The 22,057-nt window shown below is 57.5% G+C and overlaps 7 protein-coding genes across 7 annotated transcripts; 6 read left to right on the top strand and 1 right to left on the bottom strand.

Annotated features, from left to right (window-relative positions):
- Positions 1-293: 293 nt before the first annotated feature.
- fma1 (Methionine aminopeptidase 1) lies at positions 294-1,730 on the top strand (the record flags this gene model as incomplete). The annotated part of the gene is made up of 4 exons (XM_066772976.1): positions 294-434; positions 493-906; positions 996-1,542; positions 1,597-1,730. The coding sequence occupies 4 exons, from the start codon at positions 294-296 to the stop codon at positions 1,728-1,730; spliced, it is 1,236 nt and encodes a 411-aa protein (XP_066635543.1).
- Positions 1,731-2,326: 596 nt separating this feature from the next.
- ERV14 (COPII-coated vesicle protein) lies at positions 2,327-3,068 on the top strand (the record flags this gene model as incomplete). The annotated part of the gene is made up of 4 exons (XM_066772975.1): positions 2,327-2,427; positions 2,565-2,720; positions 2,866-2,932; positions 3,003-3,068. 4 exons carry the CDS (start codon positions 2,327-2,329, stop codon positions 3,066-3,068), a joined length of 390 nt encoding a protein of 129 aa, XP_066635542.1.
- A 756-nt stretch (positions 3,069-3,824) lies between these two features.
- On the top strand, positions 3,825-5,195 carry SLS55_001480 (uncharacterized protein; the record flags this gene model as incomplete). Its single annotated transcript, XM_066772974.1, has 1 exon — positions 3,825-5,195. One exon carries the CDS (start codon positions 3,825-3,827, stop codon positions 5,193-5,195), a length of 1,371 nt encoding a protein of 456 aa, XP_066635541.1.
- A 2,072-nt stretch (positions 5,196-7,267) lies between these two features.
- On the top strand, positions 7,268-8,941 carry SLS55_001479 (uncharacterized protein; the record flags this gene model as incomplete). Its single annotated transcript, XM_066772973.1, has 1 exon — positions 7,268-8,941. One exon carries the CDS (start codon positions 7,268-7,270, stop codon positions 8,939-8,941), a length of 1,674 nt encoding a protein of 557 aa, XP_066635540.1.
- A 663-nt stretch (positions 8,942-9,604) lies between these two features.
- On the top strand, positions 9,605-13,131 carry SLS55_001478 (uncharacterized protein; the record flags this gene model as incomplete). Its single annotated transcript, XM_066772972.1, has 2 exons — positions 9,605-9,609; positions 9,681-13,131. The coding sequence occupies 2 exons, from the start codon at positions 9,605-9,607 to the stop codon at positions 13,129-13,131; spliced, it is 3,456 nt and encodes a 1,151-aa protein (XP_066635539.1).
- A 1,609-nt stretch (positions 13,132-14,740) lies between these two features.
- On the bottom strand, positions 14,741-15,916 carry SLS55_001477 (uncharacterized protein; the record flags this gene model as incomplete). The annotated part of the gene is made up of 1 exon (XM_066772971.1): positions 14,741-15,916. One exon carries the CDS (start codon positions 15,914-15,916, stop codon positions 14,741-14,743), a length of 1,176 nt encoding a protein of 391 aa, XP_066635538.1.
- A 1,154-nt stretch (positions 15,917-17,070) lies between these two features.
- On the top strand, positions 17,071-20,352 carry ADP1 (FAD-dependent urate hydroxylase; the record flags this gene model as incomplete). Its single annotated transcript, XM_066772970.1, has 3 exons — positions 17,071-17,530; positions 17,577-20,056; positions 20,116-20,352. 3 exons carry the CDS (start codon positions 17,071-17,073, stop codon positions 20,350-20,352), a joined length of 3,177 nt encoding a protein of 1,058 aa, XP_066635537.1.
- Positions 20,353-22,057: the final 1,705 nt, after the last annotated feature.

Genomic DNA, 22,057 nt, shown 5'->3' with positions numbered 1-22,057 from the left:
CCCAGCTTCTCGGGCCAGCGGTGGCAACCTCTTTGTGTTGTCTGTCGTGCATCTGACTCGCCCCGCGGGTGCTAGCGGGATCGGCGTCAGCGGACGCGCCAATGCCGATCGCGTCCAGAAATTCAACGCCGTTTTTGTGCTACTCCGCTTCAACTCCGCTCAAAGTTGCGCGCTCTGCCACTCTTTGTGCAGCGCAACCCAGCATATAAATAGCACGCTGCTCGAACGAACACCATCCGCGCCTTCAACCAGCTTGCCCCTCAAGATTTCCACTTGACGGATCGTTTAATACCATGGGCACCGAAACCGCAACCCCGCGCAAGTGCTTGGGCGCCGACTGCGACAAGGACGCCAGCGCGCTGCAATGCCCCACCTGCCAGAAGTTGGGCAAGGAGTCCTACTTCTGCTCGCAAGATTGCTTCAAGAAGAACTGGGTACACAGCAACAAATACCATGCGACATCGAACTGCCCCGCTGACCGCAAAACTACAGAGTGAGCACAAGGCAGTACACAAAGCCGCCGGCGCAACCTCAAGTAACCCTCTCCGTAACATCTTTCCGCCGAAAGTCGTCTCACATCCCGACCCAGAAACTGGCCACTACAACCCTTTCCCCTCCTTCCCCTTCACCGGCGACCTTCGGCCCGTCTACCCTCTGTCGGCCCGCCGAGAGGTGCCCAAGACCATTCCTCACCCCGACTATGCGAAAGATGGTATTCCGAGGAGTGAGCAGATCTTTGTCAACAGGCACAAGATCAAGGTTCTTGACGCGAAGGAGATTGAGGGTATGAGGAAGGTCTGCCGCCTGGCTAGAGAAGTGCTGGACGAGGCCGCCAGGGCAGCCGTGCCGGGCGTTACAACGGATTATATTGACGAGGTTGTGCACAAAGCCTGCGTTGCGCGCAACGTAAGTCCTGAAAGCGGCACACCGTTGGCGCCAGCCTGTTGAGCCACAGCGTGAACTGGTGGAAAGAAGTAATTGCTGATTGCGCGCAGTCTTACCCATCCCCTCTTAACTACTGCCACTTCCCGAAGTCGGTTTGCACTTCTCTCAACGAGATTATCTGCCACGGCATTCCCGACCAGCGCGTCCTGCAGGACGGCGACATCCTCAACATCGACGTCACGCTCTACCACGAAGGCTTCCACGGCGATATCAACGAGACATACTACATTGGCGAAAAGGCGCTCGCCGACGCGGACTCTATTCGCGTCGTTGAGACGGCACGGGACACACTGGACGAGTCGATCAAGATCGTCAAGCCAGGCATGCTGTTCCGCGACCCTGGCAACGTCATCGAGAAGCTGGCCAAGCAGAGGAATTGCAGCGTGATCAAGACCTACTGTGGTCATGGTATCAATCAGCTGTTCCACTGCCCGCCCAACGTCCCCCACTACGCCAAGAACAAGGCCGTCGGCACGGCCAAGCCCGGCATGTGCTTTACCATTGAGCCCATGATCGCACTGGGAACGCACAGGGACAAGACCTGGCCGGACGACTGGACCAGCGCTACGCAGGACGGCAAGAGGACAGCACAGTTTGGTAAGATTCAGCTGCACGAGTGTTTGCGTCCAAGACGTACTAACAGACCTGTAGAGCATACCCTGCTTGTCACCGAGGACGGCGTGGAAGTCCTGACGGCAAGACTACCGGATTCGCCGGGCGGTCCTGTTCCGATACCTGGCATTACGGATGGAGCTAAGAAGGAGGAGGCGACCAACGGTGCTTGAGAAGCAGTATAAAATGGGCCGGCCGGGGTGCGGTATTGCATACAGAGAGCGATGTATTTAGCGGAGTGGTGCTGTGCGCTTAGATACCTTTTGAAGTATTAGACGCGCTTAGATGCGTCGGCATGCCGAAGGATAGCTGCATTGCATAATGTGCGTTGTGGAGTGGCAGACTCGGGAGACGCGGTTTGGCTCGTGACGGGTGCCAATGCGTCTGTGCGGAGCTTGATGCGTGCCTTGGAAGCAGTGGATGCCAGCAGCGCCAGACGGACTGCGCTTCGTCATCATCAAAACTGCTACTCTGTCTACACGTCAGGCTCTTTACGGCTGCATCAAGTCCTTTTCCTTCCGCGTCGCATTGTTTCCTTGCACGGTGCTGCATCAAGTCCCCAGCTTCTGGAGCTCGAGCCGACAGCCCACCGCCTGCGCACTTATCTTCGCGTCCCCCGCCAACCGACAACCGGCAAGCAAATCTCGACGACGTAACTCTGCCCGGCCACCTCGTCGCACCACCAGAACCCGACGCTATCGCGCAAGCACCGTCGACCTCGCCATCGCATTCCTCCACCTAGGAATCCCGCGGTCCGAAGCTTTTCAAGATGTCTGGCGAGGCGTGGCTCTACCTCCTCGCTGTCCTCATAAATGCGGTCAACCTCTTCCTCCAGGTCTTCTTCACTATCATGTACTCTGATCTCGAATGGTACGCATCACTGTCTCACGCTCTTCGCGCAGCTCTCGCTGCCCAGGCGCCTTCTCCATGCGCCTCACGCGCGCGCCCAAGCAGAGAATCGGCGCCTCGCGGATGACACCGAGCACTGCTAACACAGCTGGACGCAGCGATTACATCAACCCCATCGATCTCTGCAACCGCCTGAACACCTACATTATCCCCGAAGCCGCCGTCCACGGATTCCTGACGTTCCTCTTCCTCATCAACGGTTACTGGATCGCTCTGCTCCTCAACCTGCCCCTCCTGGCATGGAACGCAAAGAAGTGAGTGCTACACGACACCGCAATGGGCCCAAGAGAACCACGCTGCCCGCGAATACTGGCCCTGCGATTGTGCGGTCGGATACGTGGCCAAGCGACTGGGCTGCCCCATCAGGCTTAAGAACAGACGGCTGACTGTGAATGGCAGGATCCTTGAGAACCAGCACCTTCTGGATGCGACCGAGATTTTCAGGAAACTCAACGTACACAAGAAGGTATGGGGATGCTCCCCTGGCGACTTGCGCGCCAACTGATAGGACACGCGTGTATTAACATACTGTACAGGAATCCTTCATCAAGCTCGGTTTCCACCTGGTCATGTTCTTCTTCTACCTCTACAGCATGATGTAAGTACTCTGCAGCTTCGGGGATGTGTTGGGAAAAGTCTGATTCTAACTTCTGCGACAACAGCGTCGCCCTCATCCGCGATGAGACGCATTGAATTCGATCCGAGGCTGAGAAGAGCATGCAGCGTGGCTCCTCATGAACAAACGGCAAGCCTTCCGTAGGCGCGAGTACGCCTTGTATCCGCTTGCCTTTGCAGCAACGTGCGCTATGAATCAAGAAAGCATGAGTAGTAACGTCTGGGATGAGTGGATGGATGCACGAATGATATGAGATGGGCGAGGTGGTACGCGCTTCGTGCTTCCTTGGCTCTTGATGCCCGCTTGGGGGCTTGTCGAGTGTAAGGCTGTATTCATAGGCCTGGCAGAGATGACGAATGACAGGATAGCTCTGCGATTAATGTCGAGTAGCGGAATCGACGCTTGAATGGTACTCAAACTCACACTATGCATGTTTCTGCTGCCTTCTCCCGTGAGACATGTGCCGCTAACCGGTGAAGCGCGGAATCGGTAGGCAGATCAACAGTGATGCTCGACATGGGCGTTTAGCTATGCTGAGAGCCTGTCCTTTGCGAAAGCACCTTGAGTTACTACACTGTTTTGCAAACGGTGCTAGCTTAGGCTTGAGCTTGTCGAGTCGTGCTGAGTCAGCGTGAGACCCTGACTCGCTCAACGTCACTGCCTGCGAGCCGCGACCAAAAGTCCATCCTACCGCTGCACCGGTTAACCTATCCTCGCCCTTATCCCAGCAGACCCACACACCATGGCGAACAACACCAAGGGTCGCGTGCCCACCGGCTTTGCCGACGAAATCATCATCAGCGAAGCATCTTTCCGTTCGGCGCACCGAGCGCGCGAGGCAGCGACCGAGCCATCGAGCAAAAAGCGCAAGAGAGAAGAAAAGGGCAGTTCCAGCATTGTGTACGGCAAGGGCGCATACAAGGGGCCATGGGCACGATACCAATTCGAGCGACCAGACGCCGCGTCGGACGAGGAGGGCTCCGATGTGGAGATCGTATACGAAGAGGATGAGATCGAAGAGCAGCCTGCCGCACCGTCAACGAAGGACGGGACAGCGTACGAGGCCGAGGATGCGGCAGAGGAGAAGACTGTCTTCCACGGATCGCAAGAGTTCGACTACCAAGGGCGGACTTTTATGCATGTGCCGCAGGACCTGGGCATCAACCTACGCGGCGAGATCAGCGACCTCAAGAACTACATCCCCAAGAAGTGCATTCACACCTGGAAACACCATACCAAGGCCATCAATGCGCTGCGCTTTTTCCCCGACTCTGGTCACCTGCTGCTGTCGGCGTCTGCGGATAACACGGTCAAGATTTGGGATGTGTATCACAACCGCGAGCTGTTGCGGAGCTACATGGGCCATAACAAGTCGGTCAATGACATTTGCTTCAACAACGACGGCACGCAATTCCTGTCTGCCTCCTACGACCGGCAGATGAAGCTGTGGGATACGGAGACCGGCAAATGCGTTTCGAAATTCACGACGGGCAAGACGCCGCACGTCATCCGCTTCAACCCCGATCCCGCGCTCAACCACGAGTTCCTGGCCGGCATGGCGGACAAGAAGATCGTGCAGTTCGACACGCGGACGCAGCAGATGGTGCAAGAGTACGACCACCACCTGGGGCCGGTCAACACCATCACCTTCTGCGACGAGAACCGGCGGTTCATCACGACGTCGGACGACAAGTCGCTGCGGGCGTGGGAGTACGGGATCCCGGTGCCGATCAAGTTCATCGCGGAGCCGTACATGTACCCGATGGTGCGCAGCGCGCCGCACCCGTCGGGCAAGTACGTGGCGTTCCAGTCGTCGGACAACCAGATCGTCGTGTACGCGTGCACCGACCGGTTCCGGCAGAACCGCAAGAAGTCGTTCCGCGGGCACAACAACGCGGGCTACGCCATCGACGTGGCCATCTCGCCCGACGGCCAGTTCGTGTCGTCGGGCGACAGCGGCGGCTTCGTGACGTTCTGGGACTGGAAGACGTGCAAGATGTACCACAAGATCCAGGCGAGCGAGGCGCCCATCATCAGCACCCTCTGGCACCCGAGGGAGACGAGCAAGGTCGTCACGGGCGATCTGAACGGCGCGATCAAGTTCTGGGACTGATTTTGTCATTTTCTTTTTTGGTTCTCATTTACTTCCAGCGCGAGCGTCGGCGAAGACTGGGCGTACTGCGCCATCGAGGTGGTGGTTGCGAGAGATGTGAAGACATGGATGGAGAGGGGGGGAAAGCAATAGTGATACCAGAGAAAAATGACACCTTTACAACGAGCAGACACACGAAGGTGGTACTCATCCAAGACAAGTAAAAAGGCCATCTCCCTCCCCCCGTACCAAGGGATCCGTGCTGCATGTCGGAACCACAGAACGGATCAACACGTCCCCCCAGAAGAGGAACAACTTCGAACGCAGCGGAGCTGAACGGAATTGCCCAAAAGGGACGGACCGGGGTGGGCACCGATGATTGTGTGCGCGAACGTATGTAATTTCAAGTCGCACCAAACCCATAACATGCATCACCGTTCATAAGGCGGGCAAGGCGCGCGCGCGCTCCGCGTGTGACGGGGGCCCGCCCCACGGGCGGAGTTGCCGTTCTCGGCTGGGGTAAGTGTGTGTTTTGTGGAGAATGTGGATGATGTGGGCGGAACGATGAGCGGGTGCGGGCCTGACTACTACATACATACTGTAGGGAGAGCTGGGGGGTGGGTGGGTGTGGTTTAGTAACATCGCTTGCTTGTAATTGGCGGTGCTCGGGATACTTTCCTCCCCCTCTCCCGGTGGGCTTTCGAGTTTCATCACATGTGATCTTCGTTCTTTGCTTGGCTCCCGTTGCTTGTTTCGTGCTCCTCCCGTTTCGTTACAGATCCTCGTCATCATTTCCGTTTCGTGCCGGGATCTGGTAATCTTTTTTTTTTCTTTCCCTCTCTTCCCCTTGATCGGTGCCTGCCGGATGGCGATGGATAAGGGAATAAAAAAGCAAAAGCGGGCGGGATGCGAGGGGTGCAACGAAAGCCGGGATGGACGGACTGGGGAACGGGAAAGGCGTCGGTCTGCCGGATGAGGTATACCGGCTTTCCATGCTGCTTCGTCGGTTATGCAGGGGCGCCTGGGATGGTGACAAGGCCCTTTTGCTGTCTTTGCAGCTGGCTACAGGTCGCGTCGCCTTGTTCTGGGTTTGGGATGGATTTTTTTGTTTTTGGAATTCTTGCACGGCGTGGTGAGAAAGACCGCGTGCGCGGGTGTCAAGTGAGCTACAGTGGCGGAAGTTCGAGTGGCATTGCGAACGGTTTTTCATTTTTTTATCTTTCAAGGGGAGCGCGCATGCACTCGACCTACTTGATTGTTTGCTTAGTGGCGCGGAATGGAGGCGGCAAGAGAGATGATAGAATTACATAACATGAATGCGGAACCAGAAGGATGTAAGAACATTACTGGCCCTCCTACGCGAGTAGTTGAGGCCGGGATCCGGACGTAGATATGGATCTAAAAACAATTCCTCTATGGGCAGTTGAAGCAAAGGTGCGGATGTAAACTTGGATCTTGCAAACCTCCCAACGTGGGCAGTTGAAATGGCTATCTAGACGTAAATGCAGCTTTTCTTGAAACCTTTACGACAGGAAATTTGCTTCAACTCCATCCAAAGGCATTGTATGTTTTCTCGCTTAGGGTCCGAGGTAGCAGGTGGTCATCAGGACCCTGACTGGCACGGGTACCGGGCCCTTGAAAGCTGCGTAGACAGGCTCAACCCATCTGCTTCATACATCAACAACACTGCAGACGTAGCTGTACAGGCTTTGTTACGGTCATTCGACCACTCTTGTTTCCCGGTCCTTACCGTCGGCCGTGTGCAAGAGCTGGATGTCACTGACCGGGAACACCCATCCGCCTCACCACCGGAAGACCCATCCACCTCACCTGAACTTGGTACCAACCGTTCACCTTCCGCACAGACCCACGCCCCACAAGGTGCAACAATAGGAACAATAGCGACAATAGCAACAATAGCAACCGGCCCCCAGCCACCCCATCGCCCACATAAATCCTCCGATCTACCTCAACCCTTCCAACCTAATTCTCCTCTACTGAATCACCCATATCTCCAGTCTTGAATTGCTCCAATCCGTTTCAACACGCTTGCATCCTTCCACAGCATATCGACATCTACATTCGACGCTACCATGGCCGTCGGAAAAAGCTTCAGGCATGCTGGCATGCCTATCATCAAGCCCGCCAACCCAGAGCTCCTTATCAGCGCCTTCAGAAGCACCCAGAAGCGTTACGATACTTTCTTCGAAGAACATGACCTGATCAGTGATCCCAACGCATGGACGAACGAGCTAGCGTGGTCAAATGGTGTCGATATCAGCCCACGCAACAACCTTCACAGCGCTATACAGAAGTTCCTGAAGGCGTACCAGGCCAAGGACTATACTCGCTACGCTTTCTCTGAATGCCTCTGCATTTGGGATGTCTCAGGCCTCTGCTCCAAGGAGCGTTTCTTCCGTTTCCCCGACTTTGGAGCAGCCTTTTGCATTCAGTTCTCCGATTTCACGCCATACGTCGTCAAGATGGCCCTGGCAAATGGCAAACTTGGTGTTTACATCAAGCAGGATCTCTGCGTCCCGATCTGCGACTTTTTCGAGGCTCTTCTCCGTCAAATCAGCCCCGACTTCGCCTCCAGCCCTGACACGCAACTCAAGTTTTGGGCGTCCAGAGTGTCCGAGGGCAAGGAGAAGTTCAACTTCTCTGGGCTTCCATACGAGCTCAGATGGTTGATCATCGAGCAGCTTGGAGAGGATACTGACCTCTGGCCATTCCTGTACAAGCGTGGAGACGCAAGATGCCGGTACTCTAGCCCAGAGCAGGCACGGTTGCACGGTCCCACAACGGCTGCTCCAGAGCAGGCTCAATACGGCTTGCCAGGCATCGGCATTTTCGAGGGAGGATCCTCGGACCAGCTCATGTTGTTCAAGATGTCCATTCGTCGAAACACCTTCTGCTTTGACAAGCCGGGCAACCTGGCCCGCTTCCTGGACCAGGTGGTCCCGCCACAGCTACGCCAGGTCCGAAACATCCACCTCAATTTCAGCCATGACGACTTTCTGAGCCTCTTCGGGACCAGCGTCCAGCCTGGCCACCGTCACGGAAGGTTTGCCAAGGTCTTGAAGAACCTCAAGGAGCTCCACCTTGACATTGTCTGGATCGAGCCCAAGGTCTCCGAGGACATGGTCATCAGCGACTACTTCTCCACGCCCCAGGAATTCGGCTGCCACAGCAAGGCCGTAAAGCACATTTGCGGCCTGATCGCCCGCAACCTCCAGAACGCGAAGAAGCTCAGACTCTACGGCAGCGGCGTGCGTCGCGGATGGCAGGCGCCCCTGGACGACATGTTCCATGACGCAAAGCGCGGCGAATTCACGTCCGACAACTTCTACGCCCTGAAGGGCGTCACGCCGCCCCATGTGCAGGACCTCGCGGGCGGAGCCCACGCTTCACAGAAGCGTCGCGAGCCGAATGCCAAGATCATCGCTCGTTCTGAACGACCCGCGGTCTACGACGCTGCCATCGACCTTCCGCCGATGGACGACGAGGAGCTGGGTCTCCTGTGGCCGTGCGAGTGCCACGACCAATGCGGCCCTGACTGGTTCAACAACCGCGACCCGCCAAGGAAGAAGAAGGTCAAGCAGCAGACGGGAGGAGAGGCGGAGGAGACGGGCATCTTGGGGGAGAAGGTGCAGCTCAAGGACATGCTTCCGCTCAGTCTGGTGAGGAGCGCCATCAGCACTGATGCTGGCGAGGACGGCGAAGATGGTGAAGACGAGGACGACAGCCTGAACTTGGCTCCGGAGTAGACTGCCGGCAACCGGGCGAAGTGGCGGCTGGAGTAGAGGTGGACGGCGGGGATCTCTTCTTTCTGGATTTGGCGGAGGTCATTGGAGGCACATTGAAATTCTGGTTAGTTAGCGAGGACGGCCTTCACTTTGGCGGTGCAAACCCAGGATATTATACATCATGAGAGACTCTTCATTCTTACATCGGTTTGGATCCGCTGTGATGGCAAAAGTGGTGACGGCGGCGTGGTGGGCAGGTACGTCTGGCCCGGGCCGTGCGCGGCCAGTTGAGAGAGGAAAGTGGCTCGCGTCAGCTGTGCCTGCCTGCAACCCGATGGCCGCTGAGCTGGATGACACACCATCGCCCTTCGTCTCGCCCCAAGCCAGCCTCGCCGAACCTGGCTCCGGCTCGCGCGTGCCTGTAATTATGCTGCTTGCCAGCTGACTCCCCACACCCCGAGCGACGCGCTCACGACCACTTCGACCTTCTGCCGCAGCTCAGACGACCGCCGCAGCTGCGGCTAGCCAAAGCCCCACGCTCGCACCGCATGGCTTCAACCACCTCCGCCCTGTCGCGATACCGCCCCATCGTGCTTACCGTCGCCGGAGCTGCCGCCGCCTTCTCCGCCTACCTGCTCTGGTCCACCGTCACCGCCGAGCCCGCCCAGAGCCTCCATCGCAGCAATGCCGTACATCGCCGCCGCAATCCGCGACGCCGCACCCGCTCCCACCACAATGACGATGCCGACGCCGATGCCAGGACCGATGCCACCGATGTCTCTCCGCCATACGGCGTCTTCGTCGTCGAGGATGCCGACAACCATGGACACCGCCACCGGTACCCGCTCTTCCCAGGGAGGCTGCCTGACGTCGATTGGTTCCGACGCGTCTGCCACCACGAGCAGTGGATGGCCGAGGAGCTAGCTGAAGAGGCCCAGCGCCAGTTCTTGGACAATTACCTGGAGCGCGAAGTTGACCCCACCACGCAGCTCTCAACGCGCCACGAAACCGAGCGAATCTACCGTCGCTTGCTCAACTGGGGTCTCCCGCGCGCTCAGATCATGTCTGCCTTCGGAAGACACAATCGCAGAATCACCGAAGTCCCCCAGACGGACGGCACACAGGACCTGGCCATTGCCGCCAATGACGATGAGACCGAGGCCGCTTCATGGCACGAGGCCGAGTCGCAAGGCGGTGGGATGGCTGTCAATGACCAGAACAGCGACGGGCACGCTCTCCGGAGAACACTATACTACATTGCTGAAGATCAAGCGCGACAAAAGGGCATCGTCCATCGCGGAATCACTTGCGATGGCTGCAGCACCACGCCCATTCGGGGAATCCGTTGGCGCTGCACCAATTGTATAGACTACGACCTGTGCTCAGATTGCGAGGCTACCAACATCCACCCCAAGACACACATGTTTCAGAAGGTCAAGGTTCCGGCCAGATACCTTGGATATACCCGGAATCCCATGCCGGTATATTTCCCAGGAAATCCAGGATACATGCCGTCAATTGTGCCGAACGCCGTGCGGAAAAGCCTTGAGGAGCAGACGCAGTACGAGCCGGAAGAGATCGACGGTCTCTGGGAGCAATTCACGTGTCTCGCCAATGTTCAATGGGACGAGGATCCGGAGAAACTCGGTGCAGCCATCGATAGGCGCGCCTTTGACAAATCTTTCGTGCCCCGGTATACTGCTAACATCCCGGCTCCGAATCTCGTCTACGACCGCGTTTTTGCCTTCTTCGACAGTAACGGGGATGGCTTAATTGGGTTCAAAGAATTCGTCCTCGGCATGAACTTCATCCGCATGAGTCCACATAGCCGCGCAAAACTACACAAGATCTTTGAATGCTACGATATCGACGGCGACAGCTATGTGACCCGAAAGGACTTTCTGCGCATCTTCCGCGCGTATTACAACATTCTCCGTGAGAAGACTAGGGATATGCTGATGGTTGCTGAAGAGCACCTCAGTGTGGCCGGCGCCATGGACACGATCGAGTCTAGCCAGCCTTTAAGCTCTGCTTTCCTTGGCGGACCAAACTTCAATAGGCAAAGGCCCAGTGCAGCGCTGCGGAAAACTTTCGACCGCTTCGGAGATCCCCAATCCGAGGATGATGAGGTTGTACGGGCGGATGGTCGTGACATTGAAGATCGTTCGCAGCTCATCGCGGATTCTGGGGAGCTTCGCCTGGGCAACAGTCGCAGGAGTTTGGACGCACCTGCTGAGCTTGTCGAGCATGCTCGGAACGAAGCTGTCGCGGATCGATGGAGACGGAGAGAGTTCTATATCGATGAAGAGGAAGGCCTGACTGCGCCAGACACCTTGGAGCACGACTACCCTGATACCTCCACGGACGGGCCTGCGACGATTGACGGCCAAGCCGAAATACCTAATGGCGTCTATGTCCGACCCTCGCACTCCCGTTCATCCTCGCGTGTCCGTTTCGCCGATGATATTGAGTCCGATGCTCGTTCCGATGTTTCCACATCCTCGCGGCCCGTAGGAGAGCGGTGGGGCGGCTACGAAATCCCGCAAGCCGAAGAGGATCTTGGCAAGGACATTCTCTATCAGGTCACCCAACAAGGCTGCAACGAAATGCTCGACCCCATCTTCAAGCGGAAGGAGGACATTGCTATGGAGGTGCAAGCAACCAAGTCTGAGCGCCAGATGTGGCGCCAGAAAATCACTGCCTTCATCAAGGACATGGAGGAAAAGACCGGCGCCGATTTCAAGAATGATCCACTCGTGAGATCTCCCGAGGCCGAAGAGCTCATGAAAGTCTCCCTTCAATTTGTTGCATTGGTTACCGGTCGAAGCTGGAAGACTTATCAGACTCTGAAGAGCAAGGGCTTCATCCCCAACGAAGACATTGACGCTCTCGACGGATTTGTGGAGGAAGTCTTTCAACCTTTCGAACGCGATTTACGACAAGCAGAAAATAACGGCATTTCTAACGAAGCATACAAGAGTTTCATTTCCTCGGCTAGGTCCCTCATAGCAAAGGCCGCAAGACGTATTTCGGAAACAAAGAACGAATCGGGAACAGCGACAGATACCCAGAAGCGAGAGGCTCGGCTCGAAGTGGACCTTGTCGACATGCAGTTGGACGAGCTGTTTGAGAGGTCGAATCTGTTAACAGACGGAGACCGCGACAGGGCAAGGCGATCGGAAGAACCTGATAGAGACGTTGGGAGGGAGGCAAACAACACGGATGGGGGTGAGGGCAACGATGATCCGGAAGTAAGATGGCTTGAGCTCGTGATGCGCCCATCTGACGCCCGAACTTCGGGGCAGAGACGAGAGCAGCCTAACGTACGCACTCAAAGAGCAGCATCGCCGCCTGGGGATCCCACTATGCCGCAATTCCGCCCAAACAGCATTCCGAGCAATCCCGCACAGACTGGCTTCCTGCCTCTGCCGAATCTCAACCTTCCTACCCATACTACAGCACCGCCGGAGAGGCCAGAGACACCTGAAATCATACCTCCAGCTCCCCCAGTAGAACCAACAGAGCCCTTCAGGGATTTTACCATGCCCCAGTTCCGGCCCAACAGCGAGCGCGACATTCACCCACCTAGGGCCTCATCGCTAAATCCTCCACAAGCGCCCGTCCATCAAGGGAGCGCAGGTCCAGCTAGCCGCCAGACCTCGCCCGCTCCAGCACCCAGCCACGCGAACGAACCCACCCTCTTCATCCCGATCTCATCCGAGGCATCCGCATCAGACAGCTCCTCAGAGGACACGCCCAGCTCCGGGGAATCCACGTCTGCCGAGGAAGACGAAGAAGACGATGACGACGACGACGACGACGACGATGATGATGACGACGAGGACGAAGATACGGCCGCCGAGATCCGCATGCGACCCAGCGACATCCGCGACCTGCCAGAGGAGTTTTTGTCTCTCGTCAGCACGGCGATCCGCGAACAGCGCGTGCGCGACGCCATCAACCACTCATCCGCCGCGGCGCGCGCACCCAACGTTCACCTCGTGGCGGCGTACGCGCGCCAGCGCGACCACCGCGAGGCGCCCGACGAGAGGCGCATGGCGCGTCTGGCGATGCTGGACGGTGCGGAGAGCGAGATCAAGAGGGTCGGCAGGGGCAGGATCGGGTTCGAGGAGTTTGCCGAGATGATGCAGGGGCCGGCGGGGGGCGCGTTGGCGTTTGTGGAGGGGTGGTTGGAGTTGGGGAGTTTGTGAGGGGGGAGAAGTCGAGACGGATTGAAAATGTGAACAGGGAAGGGGGAGAGCATTCATTTGATGATGGATGAAAAATTATTGATGGCAGCATATTGGCAGGAAAGGAAAGGAAAAATGCGAACGGATGGGGACGGGATGGGATGATACTGCATGCATGGCAGATGGAGTTTTTTGACATCACTAAATAGTACTACCACATATAGGCAGCTATTTACCTGTAGAAATGATACCCGACGAATCGGTCGTTTATATATATACCATGGCCTTGGCTCCTTGTTTGCTGTGGCTTTGGTTTTTTTTTTTTTTCGTGTTGAATTTACAAGTCAGGGCGCGGAGAGCGGAGCGGAACTCGAGGCGCTTGGCCCGGCCTTGACGTCACAGCCCGCTCGCTCACCGACCACAACATAGGTACATGTTAGAGCCGGTCACCCCGAAAAGAGAGATATCACCACCACCGCCAAGGAAGAAGAAGGAGAGGAAGTGGCACTCACAATTCGAAGATGCCCAAAGTCAGCCAGAGTCGGAGTCCCAGTCTCGCAAGCCGTCGAAATTGGCGAGGCTGAAGTTCGGGACCATCTGGCATATGTACTCTTACCAGTTCATTTTTTTTTTGAAAGTGGTCCTGATTTCGTTTCCCCCCAGATGGACCTGCTCCTGCAAATGCTCCTCCGAGACGAGCTCCCTCCGCACCTCATCTCGTTTTCGCCATTCCGTACGGCTTTTTTTTGCCGGGGGAAATCCGAACAGTCGGCAGCCACGCACCGGCCGTATGCAATGGCCATTCGAAAACTCGCGGCCAGTACACCATGTGTGAATTAGTAGTCCACGGACTCGGAGTCGGATGGCGGCGATGTACGCTTCGGCCGTTTTGCGTGAAGACGGCTTCGCTACTGCTGGTGCTGCGGCGGCGGCGGCGGCGGCGGGGAAGGGAAGTGGCTGTTGGGAGCGACGCGGGGATGCTGATGATGCTGCTGATGCTGCTGCTGATGGTGGTGCTGGGGGTGGGGGTGATGGGTTCGAGGCGTTCTTTTCGTGAGGGGCGCGGAGTGGGAGAGGAGCGTGGTGACGGGGAGGGTTTCGGCGGGTTTTTGGCGGATGTGGGGGAGGAGGGGAGGGGCGTGGAGGGCGGTTCTTGGAGTAGGTGGGGAGGGGGGATGTGATGATGATTTTTGCGTGGGTGGTTGGAGCGAATGGGGGGACGTAGATGGTAAGTTTAGAACTATTCGTAAGCGTCTAGACACGGTCTTTCACTACTCGGATATTTGATATTTATGGTGCTATTCTTGATGGGACAGGTGTTTGTTCGGTTTTGAATGGAGGTCTGTGACGGTGTCCGTACGATGATGAATCTGAGTCGGGTGTGGTTGGTGCTGCTACTCCCCTTCCTACGTAGGTAGTTGAATTTAAGATACGGACGCATTTGCGCGTATTTAATAGTTGCATGTACGTTGTCTGGAATTGTATACTCTGTCTGTCATTTCAACTGTCGGTGGTACCACCCTCTTTTTTTTCTCTTTCTTTTTTGCCCAAAAACTCGTTCCTGCCCTTTCCATCCCATCACCCAACGCAGTCCAAGGACACTCTCACCGACCAAGGATACTTTCACCTCCTACGCCGCCAGTGGCACATCATCGTAATTCTTCTTCATCCAAAGCCTCACCTTCTCCAACCCCTCCTTCAGCACCTCCGTCTCGCAGCAAAACCCAACCCTCACATAGCCCGGAAACCTCTCCCCAAAGCACGCGGGGCCGGGCACAAACAGCGCGCCCGTCTCGGCCAACAACGTCTCGCAAAACTTGGCGGCGTCGACCGGCTCGCCGTCGCGATGGAAGCGCAAGAAGGCCGTGGTGCCCGCCTTCGGCTTCACCCACTCGACGACATCGTCGTGCTTGACGACGAACTTGTCGAGGAGCTCGAGGTTGGCCTTGGCGAGGCCGATGTTGCGGGCGAGCAGGGCGTGCACGGTGGCGGGGCCGAGGGCGCGCGCGGCGACCTGCTGGTCCAGGCTGCTGACGCTGATGGTCGTGTAGTGGCGGGCGGCCGCGAGCCGGGCGACGACGGCCGGGTCGCGCGCGGCGATCCAGCCGACGCGGATGCCGGCGAGGCTGTAGGCCTTGGACAGCGAGCCGGTGGCGATGGTGCGCGAGTAGCCGAGGGAGAGGATCGAGGGCGGGAAGGCGTCGTCGATGGGGGAGATGCTGTGGAAGATGGGGCGGTAGACTTCGTCGCTGAGGATGGTGATGGATTTGGTTTCGGCGTAGTCGACGAGGTTCTGCAGGAGAGACTTGGGAAGGATGGCGCCGGTGGGGTTGTTGGGGTTGTTGACTACGATGAGTTTGGTGTTTGGCCGCACCAAAGCCTTCAACTCTTCCAGATCCGGTACCCAGTCGTTCTCGGCCTTGGCTTCCCAGAGGTCCACTTCGGCGCCTAAGCTCTTCGGGACCTCGTAGAGCTGCTGGTATGTTGGGTGGTGGACAATGACATGGTCTCCTGGCCCGACAAGGGCGTAGAAGACGAGGGTGTTAGCCATAATAGCACCTGGAGTAATCAATATATTGTCCTCAGGTAAGCGAGATGCCGCCCTCGAGGAGTAGAGGTTGGAGAGGTTCTTCCGGAGAAGCTCGCTGCCACGGATTGCGCCATAGGTGAGCTTTTCGGAGGTTGTCAGGATGTTGACTGCCTTCTCGGCGGGATCCTCAGCGAGGGATTGCAACTGCTCGATGGAAATGGATGCACAACAGGTCTCGGCGAGATTGTATTTGGCGGAGTTCTCATGGGCGTCCATCCACTACACGAATCAGTGCTACCGTCCAAAAGCATCACGACCGATTCGTGAAGGGATGAGCGGACGTCTCGGCGACATGGCACGACAATTGTGTATACCACTTCTCAGCCCAGCTTAGCATGTGCTTGGCAGCTGAAGACGTGACTCCAATTGGACCCAATGACAGAGTGACAGTGACAGGGACAGAGACAGACAGGGACAACGACAACGACAGAAAGACCGGAACCAACAGAACAAGGGCGATGAAAATTGTGCAGAGCAGCGAGACCTACCTCCTCGACTCCAAACGGCTCCAGCTTCACCATGATGACGACGGCTGATCGACAGAGCTCGCGAGAACAGGGCAGCGGGCGCTCTGGTTGGAGCAGGCGAGCGATCCAGCGATCACGAGAGTCGAGCGTGATTCGCGACGAGGACGAAGCAGGAGCTGAGAGAGGAGCTTATAGCGTGTCGTGCAGCTGCAGGGCCGCGGGTCAGGGCGAGCGGAGCAGCCAAGCGCCGCAGCCGTTGTCGCCGCAGCCCCGGCGCGGTGCTGCTGTCCGGCGCGCTGACCGACGATCGCACGTCGCGTGAACCGGCGATCGCGAGGCTCAACTGGGCCTCGCTGACCACCTGATGTCCCCCGTTCCGGCTCTTGGCCGCCCCCAGACGCATGCAAGCGACGCGCGGGCGGCGCCGCGGTTGGCGCGGTTGCGAGCGAAGGAAGTCGACACAGGCAGCGCGTCAGGGTGGGCAGGCGGGCTGGGGGCGGTGCTGTGCTCAGTGCTCAGCCGAGGCGCCTGGGCGGCGCTGGCCGTAATGAAGCAGCGCTCCCCGCAGAGTCTCCACACCATCGACAGCTTCACCGCCATCAGCCATCACCCAGTCTCGCGCCGGATCGTACTCCGCTGAGCCCGAGCTACCCGCCGTGCCAAATATTTTCGTCACGCCGCCGTCGCGTCGTCCCTCTGCATCCCCAGCGTCGCGCCACCCCCAACGCCAGGCAGCTGCATCGCGACTCGAGAGCTTCGCCGCAACGCGCAGCTTGGGCCACGCCCGCAACAACCACCACCATGCGCTCGCCCCGATGGGCTTCCCACTTGCTGGCGGCCACTGCCGCCCTCTCCAGCATTGCCGCCGCCCAGCGCACTTTTGCCAACCACACCAGCAACGACATGCTGCAGGACCCCTTCTCCGTCTATGACGACCGTCCCGACGGCTGCCCGCCGTGCTTCAACTGCAACCTCGAGCAGTTCCCGTGCCATCAATTCGCCGGCTGTAGCAAGAGCAACGGCCGCTGCGTGTGTCCGCCCGGTTTCGGAGGCAACGACTGCTCCGATCCCGTCTGCGGCTCGCTCGCTGACGGCAGAGACCGGGCGCCTCGTGAGGGCGCACGGTGCGACTGCAGAGAGGGCTGGGAAGGAATCAATTGCAACGTCTGCGCCACCAACCAGGCATGTAACGCCCTGATGCCCGAGGGCGTCGACGGTGTTTGCTACCGCGAGGGGCTTGTCGTCAAGGAGAACTACCAGATGTGCGACATCACGAACCGCAAGATCCTGGACCAGCTGAAGGATCAGAAGCCGCAGGCCACCTTCGCCTGCAATGCAGAGACCGAGGAGTGCAACTTCCAATGTATGTCCTCACACTTCTCCCAGAGATTGCCACTGACAGTCCATAGTCTGGGTCGACCAGAAGGAGTCTTTCTACTGCGCCCTTGATACCTGCGGCTTCACCGTCAACCAAGAGTCGAACCGGAACACTACCAAATACCGCTGTGAGAATGTCAAGTGCTCGTGTATCCCTGGGAGGATGCTCTGCGGAGAGGAAGGCTCTATCGACATTGGCGAGTTCCTGGATGAGTCGATCAAGGGCCCGGCGACTTTCAAGACCATCTCGACCGATGGCGGCAGCAACGAGGATGGCAGTTTGTTCTCCGAGCCGGCCATGAACGACTTGATTGCAAGCGTCTTCGGCGACGAGAGTATTACCTTGCGCTGTCACTCCGGCGAGTGCTTGCACGAGACCGAGCTCCCTGGTTATGAGCGCCCCGTGAAGGCAATCAACACGCCCTTGATTGCTGGTGTGATCGCAGGATGTGCTCTGTTCCTCGCGGCTGTCATCATCCTTGTGTGGATCCTCTCCAGGAGAAGCGCTGCGCAAGGTTGGGGCCCGATTCATTTGACCGACGATGAGGACGACGAGGCCATGAAGCTCATTGCGGACCACAAACCCGCTGCGCTCCACTTCGAGAATGTGTCGTACCAACTCAATGGCAAGCAGATTCTCACAAACATCCAGGGTGCCGTCCGTCCCGGAGAACTCATGGCGATCATGGGTGCTTCCGGTGCTGGAAAGACTACTTTCTTGGATATTCTGGCCAGGAAGAACAAGCGTGGCCACATCTACGGCGACATCTACGTCAATGGTGAAAAGATCCCGAATGACGATTTCAGAAGCGTTATCGGATTCGTTGATCAGGAAGATCATCTCCTACCCACTTTGACGGTTCACGAGACGATTATGGACTCTGCCCTTCTCCGTCTGCCAAAGGAAATGAGCCGCGCTGCAAAGGAACAGAGGGTAGAGGATATTGAAAAGCAGCTGGGAATTTACCAGATTCGCCACCAGATGATCGGTTCGGAGGAAGGAAGCGGCCGCGGCATCTCGGGCGGTGAAAAACGCCGTGTTGGAATCGCCTGCGAGCTGGTTACGAGCCCCAGTATTCTGTTCCTCGATGAGCCTACTAGCGGTCTGGACGCCTACAACGCCTTCAATGTGGTCGAGTGCCTGGTCAACCTGGTCAAGACGTACAACAGGACTGTGGTCTTCACGATCCACCAGCCGAGATCGAACATTGTCGCCCTTTTCGATCAGCTCATCCTGCTTGCCAAGGGAAGGACCGTCTACTCCGGACCTTTTGCGAACTGCCAAGCCTACTTTGACAACGTTGGGTATTCCTGTCCTCCTGGATTCAACATCGCCGATTTCCTCGTCGATCTCACGATGCATGCTTCTACGCCTCGTGTTCCGATTGATGAGAACAGCTCTCTTTTTGCATCCCGCGATGATTTCCCGACCAGGGCTAGCAGCGCAATTGGGGTGAAATCGATTCCGAGCATTTCCAACATAAGCATCGATCAGGAGCAAGGTAGCGAGTCAGCAAGCACCCGACCCAAGAACAAGAGGAGGGCTTCGATCAGACAGCAGCAAGAACGCCAGCTCTTCACCCGCAAGAAGAGCGGGTATGAGCAACCTCCGACGCCCAAGACTGACGATGAATCAATTGCTGAAACCGAGAGAGACAATATTCGGCTGCACCGACAGCAGGGGGCTCCGCCGCCGCAGATCTTGGAAGACCCGGACCAAATCCCCCCGGCTGCTGAGGGAAGCACTGGCACTGATCTCGACACGCTTGTTTCCACCTACTCGCGCTCGGACGTCGCCGAAGCCCTTCACGAGGACATCTACACGACCATCATGGGCTCCCACTCGGCGAACGGACACAACGATTCTAGCTCCGGGAGCAGCAGCAGCTACAAGGTCAAGGGCTACCGCAAGGTTGGTGTATTCAGCCAGTTCGTCATCTTGTCCAAGCGGACCTGGCGTAACCTTTACCGCAACCCGCTGCTCATGCTGACCCACTACGCCATCGCGATCGTTCTTGCTGTCCTAATCGGGTACCTCTTCTACGGCCTCACGGACGACATCAAGGGTTTCCAGAACCGCTTGGGTCTGTTCTTCTTCCTGCTCGCCCTCTTCGGTTTCAGCACCCTGACGTCGCTTACCGTCTTCGCTCCCGAACGCCTGATTTTCATGCGCGAGCGCGCCAAAGGTTACTACAAGCCTATCGCTTATTTCGCTGCGAAGGTCCTGTTCGACATCATCCCGCTGCGCCTGTTGCCGCCGATTATCATGGGCGCCATTGTGTACCCCATGACTGGTCTCATTCCAGCTGCAGCTGAGTTCTGGAAGTTCATGCTGTTCTTGACCTTGTTCAATCTGGCTGCGGCGAACATCTGCCTCTTCATCGGCATCGTCGTTAGGAACCAGGGTGTGGCGAATCTCATTGCTACGCTGGTCATGCTCTTCTCGCTGCTGTTTGGAGGATTCCTTCTCAACCACGAGACCATTCCGAAGTCTGCTTTGTGGCTGCAGTCGGTAAGTTTATCGTCACAATGTATTTGGCGCTGGTTGCAAGTTGCTAATAAGTCCTGCAGTTGTCTATCTTCCACTATGGCTTCGAGGGTCTGATTGTCAACGAGGTCAAGTACCTCTCCCTCGTGGACCACAAGTACGGTCTCGACATCGAAGTTCCAGGCTCTGCTATTCTTAGCAGCTTTGGTTTTAACGTGCTCGCGCTGTGGCAGGATGCGGTTGGACTCGCTGTTTTCTGCGGCGTCTTCGTTGTTCTCGCGTACGCTAGCATGCATCTGCTGCTTGTGGAGACTAGATGAGACGGGACATGTCTCGGCCTTTGCTCGAAAGAGTGTGTATATCATTATTGATGGCTGGGTCCGCCAATGTGGGTCCGCGCTCTCGGGCGCACTGTTGAACTAGAGGTGGTGCATGGCCACCACGTGGGCAAGCAGGGATTCGCTGCCCAATGTACAGAAGATAGAGTGTTTGGTTGGGCTCGAAGACTTGTCTGAAGGAATTGAGGTGGTCAATTACGACCATTGGCACCCCATGGTCGGTATGGGTAAGTGCATCGATACAGGCGTTATCTTTTTGCTTCCCTTTTTCTCGTTCAAAGAAGTATGTATCTCATCAAGTCAATGAATTTCACCATGTGTTGCGACTTTCTCGTCGATCCGGGCTTTCTCCCGGAGGGCGTTCGTGACTGGGCAAGCGGTGGTGTGTCAGAAGTGCTCCTGATCGACACATGTAGCACTTGCTTTTTTTCCCGTTCGGTGCGACAGGCTGAGACTGCATTAGGAAGGTTTGAAACATGTTATTCCAACGTCAACTGGACACGTCATCCATGGCGGCGAGATAATTGGGAGAACACAGGTTCTTCCCTCCAGCCTAGGCAGCGCAATACATCTAGGTATTGTGCTGCTTGGCGCGCCCATTGATTTGGGAGACGGAAGGCTGAACGAAATGAGACAGGGCTGCATGTGGCCTAGGTGGGCAAACGGACGAGCAAACGCACAGTCCCCTCTCCACACACACACCACTCTCCCGCGTGAGACGGCAGGCCACGCCATTGGAGAAGACGACATTCTTTTCATTGCAGTGGCGCGTTTGCAATAACGCAGAAGACGGGCGGCGGTCCCCACGAGCGCGGCCGCGGCCGCGGCGGCTGCTACCGCAATGCAAATCATTCGTAACCTTAACTCTCATTTCCCCTCCTCCAGCGCACCGGGGGCTCCCCCTGGCCAGGAAAGTCTGTTCGGGAAAGCCAGTCCGGGCGGCGGGTGCGGTTAATAAAGGAAAGCAGAAGGACGGATGGCGTTCCCATTCGACGAGGAGCCAGGATGAAGGACGTTCGCGCTCTCGAGGAATCGGGCTGGCCGGCGTGCGGTTCGGGAAATGGGACCGGATCCCTGGCACAGATCGGGCGGGCTGCGCGCAATGGCGATCGCCCTCATTTTTGGCTCGCCGGGGCATGTGATGGGGGGGGAAGTACCTCTAGTCGGTTTGCCAGAATGCTCCTGCAATCAATATAGGGGCGGAGCCCGGAGAAGGGGAGGGGTCCTGCGCCCGACGCATTGGCAATGGTGAAGCGGAGGCACAGAGGTGCCGCGTAGGGCTGGGCCGTTTGATGAACCATGAGCTCCGTGCAGGTGGGTGTGTCTGAGTGCCGGTCCTCGCTCCGAATCGGAGGAGCCTGGGTGGCATCGCGATGATGCGGGCCAGGGCTGGGCGACATGAGTCTTGTCGCGGCCGCGCCGTGCCTGGCTTCGCGCTACGGCAGCGCGCGCACCACTCCATGCCTCTGCATGCTCGTTTGTTCCAGCTAGCTAGGACATGCGCCGCGTCGCCGGGCAGCAAGCGCAGGTGATTGCGGGCTCCGGCCATGAGGTGAGGTGGGCGCGTCGTCGGCGGGCGGGACGTCATTGGGCCCGCATCTGGGGCGGTTCGGCACAGGCGACGAGAGGGCGGCGTAATTTGAGCGTCAGTCAATTGATCTGGGCGAAGGGAGGCGGCGTCGTCATA

This window comes from Diplodia seriata (genome assembly GCF_021436955.1).
Source record: "Diplodia seriata strain FDS-637 chromosome Unknown scaffold_2, whole genome shotgun sequence".
NCBI classification, from domain to species: domain Eukaryota; kingdom Fungi; phylum Ascomycota; class Dothideomycetes; order Botryosphaeriales; family Botryosphaeriaceae; genus Diplodia; species Diplodia seriata.
The sequence above is the reverse complement of the archived record's forward strand: the minus strand, read 5'-3'. Positions and strand labels throughout refer to the sequence as shown.